This window comes from Pteropus alecto, unplaced genomic scaffold, assembly GCF_000325575.1.
Source record: "Pteropus alecto unplaced genomic scaffold, ASM32557v1 scaffold3, whole genome shotgun sequence".
NCBI classification, from domain to species: Eukaryota; Metazoa; Chordata; class Mammalia; order Chiroptera; family Pteropodidae; genus Pteropus; species Pteropus alecto.
Window position 1 is genome coordinate 12,208,927 of NW_006442484.1, and position 12,936 is coordinate 12,221,862.

Sequence of the window (12,936 nt, forward strand, 5' to 3'; positions counted from 1 at the left end):
GAAAAGCTTCCATCACCAGAACTCAAGAACCATTGTCCCATCTTTTACCTAATCCTTCCCCTACTCTTCCCTTACTGCTCTCAATATCATCTAATGTCCTCTTAATAATTTGTTTTATTTCATCTCACTTCAACTGTATATATTTTGAAAGTACACAAAAGGCAGAGGTGTAGACTTAAAAAAAATGTACATTTTAAAATGTTTAATATGGTTGATGTTTTCCAATTATCAGAATGACCTAATATACTAGAAAAGATGCCTTTGTGTTAGATGTCTAATTGATTGTTCAATTCTGGGTAGTTATGTGTTGCTGTCCTCATTATGCAATGGCAAGTTTTAAGGTAGCAGAGTATAAATGCCTAAAATCTGCTTCCCCAAAATAAATAAAAGGAATAAGAAATATAAATTGGGCACCTAGGTAAAGGGCATTGATACAAAAATACACATAAATGTACAGTAAAAGGCATGGTCTTCAAAGGAAGATTACAATCTTACTACAGTTAGAAATATTCCCCTCAATAATTATGTCATTAAGATGGTGACACAGTACATTCCTGCATTCAGTCCTCCTCACAAAAAAGACCAGCTTGCAACTATCCATCAACAAGATATCAATGTGAAAATCTCAGAATATGGGGGTGAGGCTGAAGCACCCACTTGGATCACACAGACCAAGGAAGACTGCATTAAAGGGTAAGAAGAATGGCAACACTCTGACCCCATCGCCCCTTTTCCAGGATGGCACAGTACCACACTGAGAGGGCTCATGGGGCCTATGTTTTCTCTAGTGGAGAAAAAGAGCCCCAGGTGGATATTCAGCTTCCCCAGCATTGAAGGTCACTTCCTGGGAGGTCCACAAGGGTCTCGCTCCATGGGGATTGCAGGGAGACTCTGTGGGACTTGATAGTGGGAATCACATTGGGATAGAAAAGTGGGCAGAGCTTATAGCAACTAGCACCTGGATATGGGCAGACCAAGTTTTTCCTCACATCAGCACCTGAGTAGAGATTCTAGCCAGTGAAGTTGCTCATCTGCAAAGATAAGCTGGTGATTCCATCCGGCTAGAGTACTTGCTATATAGTTCTGTCTGATTTGGGCCCCAAACAGTGAGCCATGTTGCCTTTGAGCATGTTCTGCCACCCTGAATGGGCAGAGAAACAAATCTGCAGCTCCACCTACTGTTGAATATAGTTCCCAGTCTCGCCCGACCAGGAAACCTAACCTGAGTATCTAGAAAGCTGTGTAGGTTAAAGCTTTAAGCAGAGAGCCCAGCCAGCATCTACAGAGCCCAGGTGGGGCCGTACTGGCCAGATAACTCAGTGCACAGTTCTCTCTGATTCAGGTCCCCAGCCAGCAAGCTGTTCTAGCCTTGGAGCCTATTCTGTTGCAACAGCTGGGCAAGGAAACCAGATTATGGTCCTACCTACTGCTGAGTATAGCCCCATCTTTCCTGACCAGGAAGCATAACCAGAGCACCCAGTAGGCTGTATGGCCTACCCTATAACTGCACTTGTAGCAGTGTCCAAGCAAAAATCTAGCCAGTGGCCCTGCTCATCTGCAGAGTTGGGCTGGTGGTCCAGTCTTCCTGTTTGACCATAGAGCTCAATGGACAGTTCTGCCTGATTCTAGTCCCCAAACAATGAGCCATGCTGGCTATAGAGCCTGTTCTATGACCCTACCCAGGCAGGGAAGCAAATCTTCAGGCCCACTCAACTGCTGAGTGTGACATAAGACTAGGAAAACTGACCAGTGAATCTGGGCAACTGTAGAGCCCATCCCACAGCGATGCTTGGTCAGGGAACCAAGCCAGCAGTCCTCTCCAACTGTTCTCAGCTAATGGTACCCTCCAAATTCAGAGCTCAGGCAGTGGCCTTGCCCAAATAGAGACCCCGATGGCAAGCTCCACTTGTCCAATGATGGTACTAGCTGACTAGTCCAGAACCTCAAGCTGAGCTTACTGGTGAAGGCCAGGCTCTGTCAAAGTGAATATATAAAGTCTAGAAGAGGAGAGTGCTTACTCAAATGCGCGGGTACCAATGCAAAGAATTGAGAGTCATAAAGAATCAATGTAAAAATGACACTATCAAAAGAAACTAATATAACTCTAATAACTGACTCTAAAGAACTAGAGATCTGTAAACTGACAAAAAATTCTGTATTGGATTTTGTTAACCAATGTCACCATTAAAAAATGCAAACAAACAAACAAATAAATAAATAAAATGAATAAGGCTACTTGGAAACAAAACAAAAACAAAAACAAACGACAAAAGAATTCTGAATAATCCTCTTAAAGAAGTTTAGGAAACTACAAAAACACAGAGACAATGAAATAAAATTGGAAAAACAATGAGTTAACAAAGTGAGAAGTTCAACAAAAAAAATACAGAACCATCCAAAAGCCAAACAGAAATCCTAGAACTAAAGAATAAAATGACTGAACTGAGAATTCAACAGAGAACTTTAATAATATACTCAACCTCACAGAAGAATAAATCAATAAATCGAAGATAGTTCGTTCTAAGTTATCTAGTCATTGGAGCAAAAAGGAAAAAAAGAATGAGAAACAGTGAAGAGAGACTTATGTGACATAATCAAAAGAAATAACGTACTCATTATAGTGGAGGACTGTCTCTGCCAAAGCAAATCTGTGAAATCTGGAAGAAGTGGCTGCTTATTTAAATATACAATCAATAATATGTAAATGAGGAGAGATAAAGACTTTCCTGAATAAACAAAAGCTGAAAGAATTCATCACCACTAGATCTGCCTTATAAGAAATGCAACAGGGTGTTCTTCCAGATAAAATAAAAAGATGCTCATTAACATCATAAAAACATATAAATGTAGGTATAAAACTCACTACTAATGGTAAATGTATAGTCAGTCAGATTCTCTAATAATGTAATGGTGGTGCATAGTTCATCTACAACTCCAGTTCAGTTTTTTAAAGTATTAGAAATAACTATAGCTACAGTAATTTATTACCAAGTACACAATATAAAAACATGTAAATCATAACATCAATAATCTAAAATGTGAGGGGAAAGAAGAAAAAATGTAAAGTTTATGTATATTTTTAAAGTTAAATTGTTATCATCCTAAAATAGGATGTTATAAACATAAGATATTTTATGTAAGCCTCAAAGTAACCACAAAGGAAAAACAAAAGATTATGATAAGCAAGTAAAGCATACTGCTACAAAAAGTCATCAAATCACAAAAGACTGCAGGATAAGAGGCAAAGAACAAAGGATCTACAATACAATAAGAAAACAACTAACAAAATGGCAATAGTAAGTCCTCATCCATCAACAATTACTTTAAACGTAAATGGATTAAATTCTCTAATCCAAAGACACAGAATGGATGAATGGATTTTTAAAAAATCTAATGATAGGCTGCCTGCAAGAAACTCACTTTAGTTTTAAAGACACAGACTAACAGTGAAGGGATAGAAAAAGATATTTCAAGTAAATGAGTAGCTATATTCATATCAGACAAAATAGACTTGAAGCTAAAAATGATCAAGAAACAAAGAAGGTCATTATATAATTATAAAAAGGTAAATCTATCAAGAATATATAACAATTGTAAATATTTACACACTCAATATTGGACCACATAAATATATAAAGCAAATAGTAATAGAAGTAATGGAAAAATAAACAGTAATATAATAATAGTTGGAGATTTTAATACCCCTCAATGATAGATAAAACATTAAGACAGAAATCCATAAGGAAAGTGAATTCGAATAACACTATAAACCAAATAGATCTACCAGACACATACAGAACATTCCATCCAACAATACACATTTTCCTTGAATGCATATAGGACACCTTCTACAATAGAGCATATGTTAGGCCACAAAACAAGTCTTAGCAAATCCAAGAACACTAAAATTATATCAACATTTTTTTTTTTACTGCAATAGTATGAAATAAGAAATTAATAACAGAAGGCGAACTGAAAAATTCACAAATATATGGAAACTCGTCACGCTTACATGAAGAAAAAAGTCTTAAAAAGACAAACTAACTTTACACCTTAAGAAATTTGAAAAAGGAGAACAAATGAAGCCCCAAATTAGCAGCAGGAAATAATAAAGATTAGAGCAAAAATAAACAAAATACAGAACAGGGAAACAACAGAAAATTTAACAAAACTGAGTTGATTCTTTGAAAAAATAAACAAAACTGACAAAACTTTAGCTTGACTAACCAAGAAAAAAATAGAGAGGACCCAAATAAATAAAATTACAAATGAAAGAAGAAACATTGCAAGTGATACATCAGAAATATAAAGGATCATAAGGGACGACTATGAACAATTATATGCCAACAAATTGGACAAGCAAGGAAAAAATGGAAAAATTCCTACCAAGACTGAATTATGAAGAAAAAGAAACTCTGAACAGATCAATAACAAGTGTGGAGATTGAATCAGTAATTCTAAGCTTCCCAACAAAGAAAAACCCAGGACCAGATGGTTTCACCAGTGAATTTTATCAAAGATTTCAAGAAAAATTAACACCAATCATCGCAAACTCTTCTAAAAACTTGAAGAGGAAAGAACTCTCCTAAATTCATTTTATGAGGCCAGCATTACCCTGATAACAAAACCAGATAAGGACACTGAAAGAAAAGACTACTGTACAATATCCATGATTAATATGGATGCAAAAATATTAACCCTTTTCCCATTTACCTTGAGAATACTTGCTGGCGGCACTTGCAGCTAAAGCATTTACCCTGAGATAATGCGCAGATTACAGTTCTAACCTTACCCCTAAAGGTTGCCATGAAATATCTCACTTTTATTATTATTTTCACATAACTCTAGTATATTGATAGTCTTTGGAAACTAGTGGCATCATTTCATTCATAGCATTCTGTTTTTAGTAGTTCGACCGCTGAAAATGTCAAATCCTAGAAAACAGCATTCCTACACGTGATGTTAAATGAATGCTGGCAATGAGTTGCTTTTTTTTTTTTTCCTAAATGGGAAAAGGGTTAAACAAATTACTAGGATAGTGACTTCAATTGCACATTAAAAGGATCATACATCATGATCAATTGTGATCCATTCCTGAGATGAAAGGATAGTAACATCCACAAATCAGTAAATGCGATACAACACAATAATAGAACAAAAGATAAAGATCATACAATCATCTCAATTGATTCAGAAAAAGTATTTGACAAAATTCAACATTCACTCATGATGAACACTTTCAAAAAATTGTATGTAGAAGAACTACAACTCAACATAATAAAGGCCATATATGGTAAGCCCGCAGCTAACTTGAAAAGATGTAAGCTTTTCCTCTAAGATCAGGAACAAAACAACGGTGCCCACTCTCACCACTCCTTTTCAACACAGTACTAGAAATTCTAGCCAGAGAAATCAAGCAAGAAATAATAAAGCATCCAAATTTGAGAGAAAGCAGTAAAGGTGTCTCTATTTGCAGAACATGATTTTATATATAGATATCCTAGACACTTCACTAAAAACTATTAGATTGGATTCAGTACAGTTGCAGGATACAAAATCAACATAATCAGTAGCATTTCTATATACTGATAAGTAATTATCTGAAAAAGAAATAAAGAAAATAATCCCATGTACAATAGTATGAAAAATAATAAAATACCTTGAATAAATCTAACCAAAGGGATAAAAGATCTCTACACTGAAAACTGTAAGACACTGATAAAAGATACTGAAGATGACATGAATAAATGGAAAGATATCTTGTGTTCATGGACTGAAAGAATTAATATTGTTAAAATGTCTATACTACCCAAATCGATCTATAGATTCAATGCAATCCCTATCAAGATTCCAACAATATTTTTTACAGGAATAGAAAAATAATCCTAAAATTTGTTTAGAACCATAAAAGACCCTGAAGAGTTCAAGCAATCCAGAGAAAGAAGAGCAAAGCTGGATGCATCACACTTCTTGATTTCAAACTATATTACAAGGATAAAAGAAGCAAAAATAGTAAGATAGTGTCACAAAACAGACACATAAACCAATGGAACAGAATCAAGAGCTCAGAAATAAATCCAAGCATATATAATCAACTAATATTTGACTAAGGAGCCAAGAATACTTAATGGAGAAAAGATAGTCTCTTCAATAAATGGAGCTGTGAAACTTGTATATTCATATGCCAAAGAATGAAACTAAACCACTATTTTATACCACTCACAAGAATTAACTTGAAATGGATTGGAGGTTTAAATGTAAGACCTAAAACTATGAAACTCCTAGAAGAAAACAGAAAAAAACTCCTTCCTTGACATGAGTCTTGGCAATAATTTCTTGGCTATGACACCTAAAACACATACAACAAAATGAAAAATAAACAAGAGAGACTACATAAGACTAAAAAGCTTCCGTACAGTAGAGGAAACCATAAACAAAATAAAGCCAGCCTACTGAATGAGAAAAAATATTTGCAAACCACACATTTGATACGGCTCTTTATAATATATAAAGAACTTATTCAATTCAACATCAAAAAAATAAATAATCCAATTAAAAAATGGGCAGAGGACCCGAATAGACATTCCTCCAAAGGCGTGCAGATGGCCAACAGACATATAATAAGATACCCAACATCACTAATGATCAGGGAAATGTAAATGAAAGCCACAATGAGCTATCACCTCACACCTATCAGAATGGCTGTTATCAAAAAAACAAGAGATATAAGTGTTGGCGAGGATGGGGAGAAAGGAAAACTCCTGTGCACTGTTGGTGGGAATGTAAATTGGTGCAGCCACTATGGAAAACAGTATGCAGGTTCCTCGAAAAATTAAAATTGAACTACCATATGATACAGCAACTCTATTTCTGGGCATATATCTGAAATCACTATCCCAAAGAAGAGCTATCCACATCCCCACGTTTACTGCAGCATTATTTACAATAGCTGTGGGAACGACATGGGAACAATCTAAGTGTCTATCAGTGGGTGAATGGATAAAGAGAAAGCTCTCTCTATATTATATATATTCTATGCTATGCTAAGTTAAATAAATTAGACAAAGAAAGGCAAATACTGTATAAACTTACTTATATGTAGAATCTACAAAAAACAAACTTGGAGAAACAGAGAATAGATTGGTGGTTGTCAGGGGTGTGTGGTGGGGGTGGCGGTCAGGGAAATTGACAAAGGTATAAATTTCCAGTTATAAGATAAATTAGTTCTGGAGATAAAATGTACAGCATGATGACTATAGTTAATCATCCTGTGTTGTATATTTGAAATCTGCTAAGAGAGTAGATCTTAAAAATTCTCATCACAAGGAAAACTGTAACTATGTGAGGTGCTGGGTATTAACTAAACTTATTGTGATGATCATTTTGCAGCATATACATATATCAAATCATTATGTTATATATATATATTTATATATCAATTATATCTCAATAAATATGGAAAAAAAGAGAATAAAGGCAATGAGATTGTTGCATTCAAAAAAAAAATACCAAACAAACAAATAAACAAAGAAAAGGAAACATTCACCCCAACACATACAAAATTAAATTCCATAAAAAATGTATGTATGTAAGTGTTAAGCCACCAACAAGTGCACGCTGAATATGTATTAGGAACAGTGACAATATCTGTGCAGTGTAGGTAAAACACCACATTCACATAGTTCACATAGTTCTTGCCCTCAAGAGTATCACTATTTAGGTGAAATGAAAAGTTGACACAAAAGCCCTGGTGACTAGGGATTGTACTGCATGACCTCCAAAATCAGTACCATGAGAGTTGAGGATTCCACTTTTCCATGCCAGTACCATGAACTGCCTAATTGTGTGGCATGGGTCATCAATACCACAGGAGCTCTAGCAAGGGGAAAGGTCGGGGGGGAACATGGTGACCTTGGAAGGCCCCTGAGAGGTAGTGCCATTAGTTGGTTCTCAGAAAATAGGATTCATGCTCGAGGACAGGTGGAGGTGCGTGTGTAGTGTAGTGTCTTGCCAAATAAGACTCATGAATAGATTTATATTCTGAAAATAAAGATTTAGTGTAGAGAAAGAAAACAAACATGACAAGCACAGTGGAATTTTAAAATCTTCTCATCTCCTCTAAAATAATATAAAATAAAACAGTAGCAAACAAAAAGTCAGCACTCCAAGAAGTGACAGCAAATTTTTACACTTTGGTTCTAAGCTGTCAGATTTTCAACTGCTCGTGCGAATAATCTACATTATAACATACTTTTCCTTCTATCTTGGCCTAAGGATATGGGTACTAAGACTCTTTGAAATATCAGATTAAAAGGGAGAAAAAAAGAAACTGTGTTAGGCAGAAAATATGAGAATAACGCCTTATCAAGAAAATGATAACACAGGTATCCAAAACAAAACAAAAGCAGAACACACAGGAAAGGGGAAATTCTTAGATGATACAAATCAAGAGCCTTTCAGAAATGTGTAAATATAGTAGGCTCCTTATTGCGATTGCATTGCAGAAGCCCTCCGATCCAACTCTATCACAGGTCAGCCAGTTAATCAAAATGTCAGAGTACAGAATAAGAAAAATATTCTCATATCCATTTGTGTTCCATGCAGCAGGCACACAGAAAGGAAGTAAAAGGGAGGAACTCAAACCTGACTGCCGATTTAAATACCCACTCTATCAATCACCAACTGGACGCTTAGCCAATTTGTGCTCAAGTGTTCCCATTGTAAAATGGGTGCAACAATAGTTTCTCTTTTTCATAGGATTGCAATGGAGATCAAATCTTCGAATGTTATAAAGGTTGGAGGATTGACATATGATAAACACTATGTATTTGTTAAATAACATTTTTAAAAGGCCCAAATCTGCTTCTTTGTCTAGGGATCCTAAATTAGAGTCCTCCAATGCTTGTTTTTTGAGGGACATCAAACACATCCTTTATGCATTGTCTGTGATTCCTAGTTTTTGTTTTCCTTAACAGTGGAACAAAAATTTAAAGTCACTTGAGAAGCAATTTGCATATAGAATGTCTTTACACTTAACACAATTCCCAGTCTCCAACAATGTTTTTTACGGTTAAACAGATATAGTTCATTTGATCATAAACATTTCTTTTTAGTGACTTGCCTTCCTAGATGCTTTTGAAGCACTCAAATTTGTTTCATAGAAACAATTTTTTATACCATATTTCATCAGTTTATGTAGTCCTTTAAAAATTACATAATTACCACAACATGTACTACTCGCATAAACATACTGAATTACAAACATTTCATTCAACTTGACTGGTAAGAGAAGTAAGCTCTCCACTGGTTACCAATGTTTGGTAAATTGAGAGGTAATTACGATTTACAAGAGGAAATGGTGAGCATTGGTTAATGTGGCCAGTAGATTCAAATAAGTTTAGATAGAGAGTCCAGTTCCATTAACAACATTACTTTTGGGTTTTACGTGCTAGGCTGGCTTCTCGGTTCTTTGGAATTTAGCTTAAATTGTTGATTTCGAAATAGAGGGACCTCTTAATCTGACTTGTTACCAACAATAGCCCGAGAGATATCATCTTGGAAATTAAAATCAACAGAGAAATTTATTGCCATTCTTAAGATTTTAATTTTCAGGTTAAGCATTTCTTCTTCCTGGTTCCCTTTGTAAATTTCCCAGAATTGTCAGCTAATCCTTAGAATGATCCCTTTCTGTTCCTCCTACACAAGAATTTGCTAAATAATATCCATGTAACCTTTTATTCTCTATTTTCGAGTGACAAAGAATGGACCGCTTCTTGTAAATTGTTTTCTATTACTTACAAGGTATCTACTAAAATCACAATGTGTTCAACGACCTTTATTTCTCTTCAGGTGGTTACTTCAGATTGTAGAGAATCATTAGGCTGTGCTCAGCAGAAGACAACTGATGCAGTTTTCTGAGATATGCAGAAAACTACTTAGAAACCTACTGTACCAGCTTTCTAATCCATAGGCAGAAGCTATAAGGTCTATAATATTTGGGACCAGGCACACTGGTGGATTTGTGTTCCATGCAACAGGCCACATCGTCAAACAGACTGGGCTGGTCAGTATGGCTGCATATTTCCTAAGCATCCATATTAAACAGGAATAGTTCAGAAGACAAGGTGGGAGCATAAAATTCTCTTTGGTGTATGCAAAATAATTCCTCAATTTGCAGAATGAATTGTGTCATTTCTTCATTATTCCATTCAACAAGCAATCACAAAGTTTTCATAGGTGCAAAGCAAGCTCAGAATGATTTTAATTTAGCCAGTGTACCATGATATGTATTTGTGCCACCAGAAAATGAAACATCATGAGTTAAATAATAAACAGACCACCTGAAAAGCCAGCAATGTTGTCTGCCTGTGATTGAGAACTATAAGATGTTAGAGGGCAAGCATCACAGTTTCTATCATTCTTCTTTACAGAACTATTAACAGCCCATCCTTTTCAAGTGTCAATTACACCATAATGGCTCCTGAACCTGAGGACTACTTGGGGAGAAATATAAAGTGTATTGGCTGAAAATACCCAATGAATAAACACCAAGTTCTACTGTGAGCATACTGGCCATCCCCTGCCATTTGGATATGGATTTAAGAAATTTGTGACAGCTAATGAGAAAGCTTAAATATCCATGGCACATGTGTTTCCTGTGGAAATAAACCATCATGATTCACAAACACATACCACAGATCCTTGAACATTGTTCGAGAAAAGCCTCAAGTTAAAACAGGTAAAAGAGAAAAAGTCATGAACATCCAACAGCTGTTAAAAGTAATAATCACATTGGATCTTGGTTACAAGAGAGCAAAAGAAATACAACTTTTTACAGATGAAAGAGTCTCTATGACCAACATTTATTGTGGTCGGGACTAGAAAATAGAACAGAGGTAGACAACTTTTTTCCACACAATTTTGAATTATAAATTATTAATTATGCTCTAACAGATAAAGCAGAGAGGAAATTAATTTAAGAGATGAGATCTATTTTACAATTTAGAGAGCTGTTTTATTTTAATTTTGGGAGGGAATTACATTTTAATGTTCAGCTTTACCAAACATCTTTCTTTCTCTGAAATGAACTGTAATTTTTCATTATTTCCCTGAGGTGCCAGGGAAAGATGTCTATATGCCAAAGTTTAGAGAGTAAATTAGCAACACTATCTCAATCATCTGGAAAAGTGCTGTCCCATAGAACTTTTCTATGTCGATGGAAATATTCTGTATATACACTAATATGGCAGCCACTGGTCATATGTGGCTTTTCAACACTTGAAATGTGACTAATTTGATATTGGAACTTAATTTTTGTTTAATGTTCAATTTCAATAGTGCCACGTGGCTTAGTGGCTATAGTGCTGGACAGTGTAGTTTAGAGGATACCTCTGTCTTTCCCCTTTTTTTCAGGCAATTAGACCAGAAAGCTGGGGGTGATCTTTTGTAAATTAATTGTACGTTGCCCCTGTGAAACCTCATATACCCTCTCTTCTGCAAGCTGAGTCTCAGAAAGGGCTCTGAGCAAGGCTCACCAGAGCCCGTTTGAGCAAATATGCACATTAAAAGGATTTTAAAAAAAGGCAACAGCAAAGATCAGCCCTCCAGCCCCCTTTGCTGATTCATGTGCTTCCCTGTAGTCAGATATATTCCAGAGGACTTTGTCAGAGACAGCTTCATAATAATTCAAATAGTTTGACTTTCCATGACTTTGCATGTAATGGAGGTAAGTAAAGAAAGAGTTCTATGAGAGCATTTAGACAAAGAGAAGCTGCAAAACACTGAGGCGGAATATGGGAAGTATGTGTTATGAGGAGGAGTGCTACATAGAGGACGAGATGAAAGGAAAACACTCCCCAGCTATATTTCTGATTACAGAGAGTTGAAATAAAGAAATGTACTGTGGCAATGTAAAACTCTTCCTTGCTTATTATGAAATGAAAGATTACTAGTACTGGTCCTCCATGTAATTAATTATTTCCTAACTCTGTACCACAAATTTGCTTAGTTTACTAGAGGATACTTTCTGATTGTTCCTTTTACTGTTTATTATTTGTTGATGCATTTCTTTATCTAAATTTAGCTTTAAAGAGTCATAAACTTAAGAGATTTTCAATTTTAATGACATCCCTTGAGAGGGGGGCGGGGGAGGGGGTGGGATCGGGATTCTGATGCCATATGCCTTGACCATGGAGATATTGGTAACTTTGAACTTAAATAACTTCTTGTCACTAGCAAAGATTGTTTTCTACATAAACACATACCTGGAGGAGCAGATCAGAAGTTGGTCTGACTCGCTGTTGGAACAAGATACTTAATGTTCGATTCTGCTGTTCCAAATCAAACACTCTTGTTTTCAACTTTACACATTCCTCCCTTAGATCCTACAACAAACACATCGAAAGAAATAAAAATTCTATAACTGAAAGACACCTTTGCATATTATAACCGTACTTTATATGATATTTCAGACACATTAGTAAAAAATAGTATTTTTATTCTTCAAAGCCTCCAGAAATAAATCACACGCAATGCTTTCCTATCACATCCCATTGTCTGATAGAATTATTGTGTGCAGGGAAGACCTTTTTTTTTTAAAGCACACCTTGAAATCAGAAATGCATTAATCTAGCATACTATTTTTGAAGATGGTAAATCTTAGAAATATAAAGTCAATTTAAGTTTCTACCTATATATTTTGCCTTTTCCGTTTTCATAAAGGCAATCATAAAGCACGAAGCACAAGGACAACAATCTTTTTGTAGTGAATAGAGATTTGATGAACTAAAGAAACTATCACTTTTGATGGAGCCTTTCATTGTTGTCGTTTGTGGAAACGAGTTGAAATTCTCAGTGTTGTTGCTAATAGAGTCAGTGATGCATTTAGAGGGAGTGAAGCAATTCTGAAATGAAAGCTTTAAAAGGCCACTTGAAACT

The 12,936-nt window shown here is 35.5% G+C and overlaps 1 protein-coding gene across 1 annotated transcript in view; it reads right to left on the minus strand.

The window, feature by feature from the left end:
* NCKAP5 (NCK associated protein 5) overlaps positions 1–12,936 on the minus strand; it is a 570,133-nt gene that overhangs the window by 180,676 nt on the left and 376,521 nt on the right. Inside the window, exon 9 of the mRNA XM_025039578.1 lies at positions 12,264–12,383. Within this exon, the coding sequence (XP_024895346.1) occupies positions 12,264–12,383 (120 nt within the window). The remainder of the gene's footprint in view (positions 1–12,263; positions 12,384–12,936) is intronic.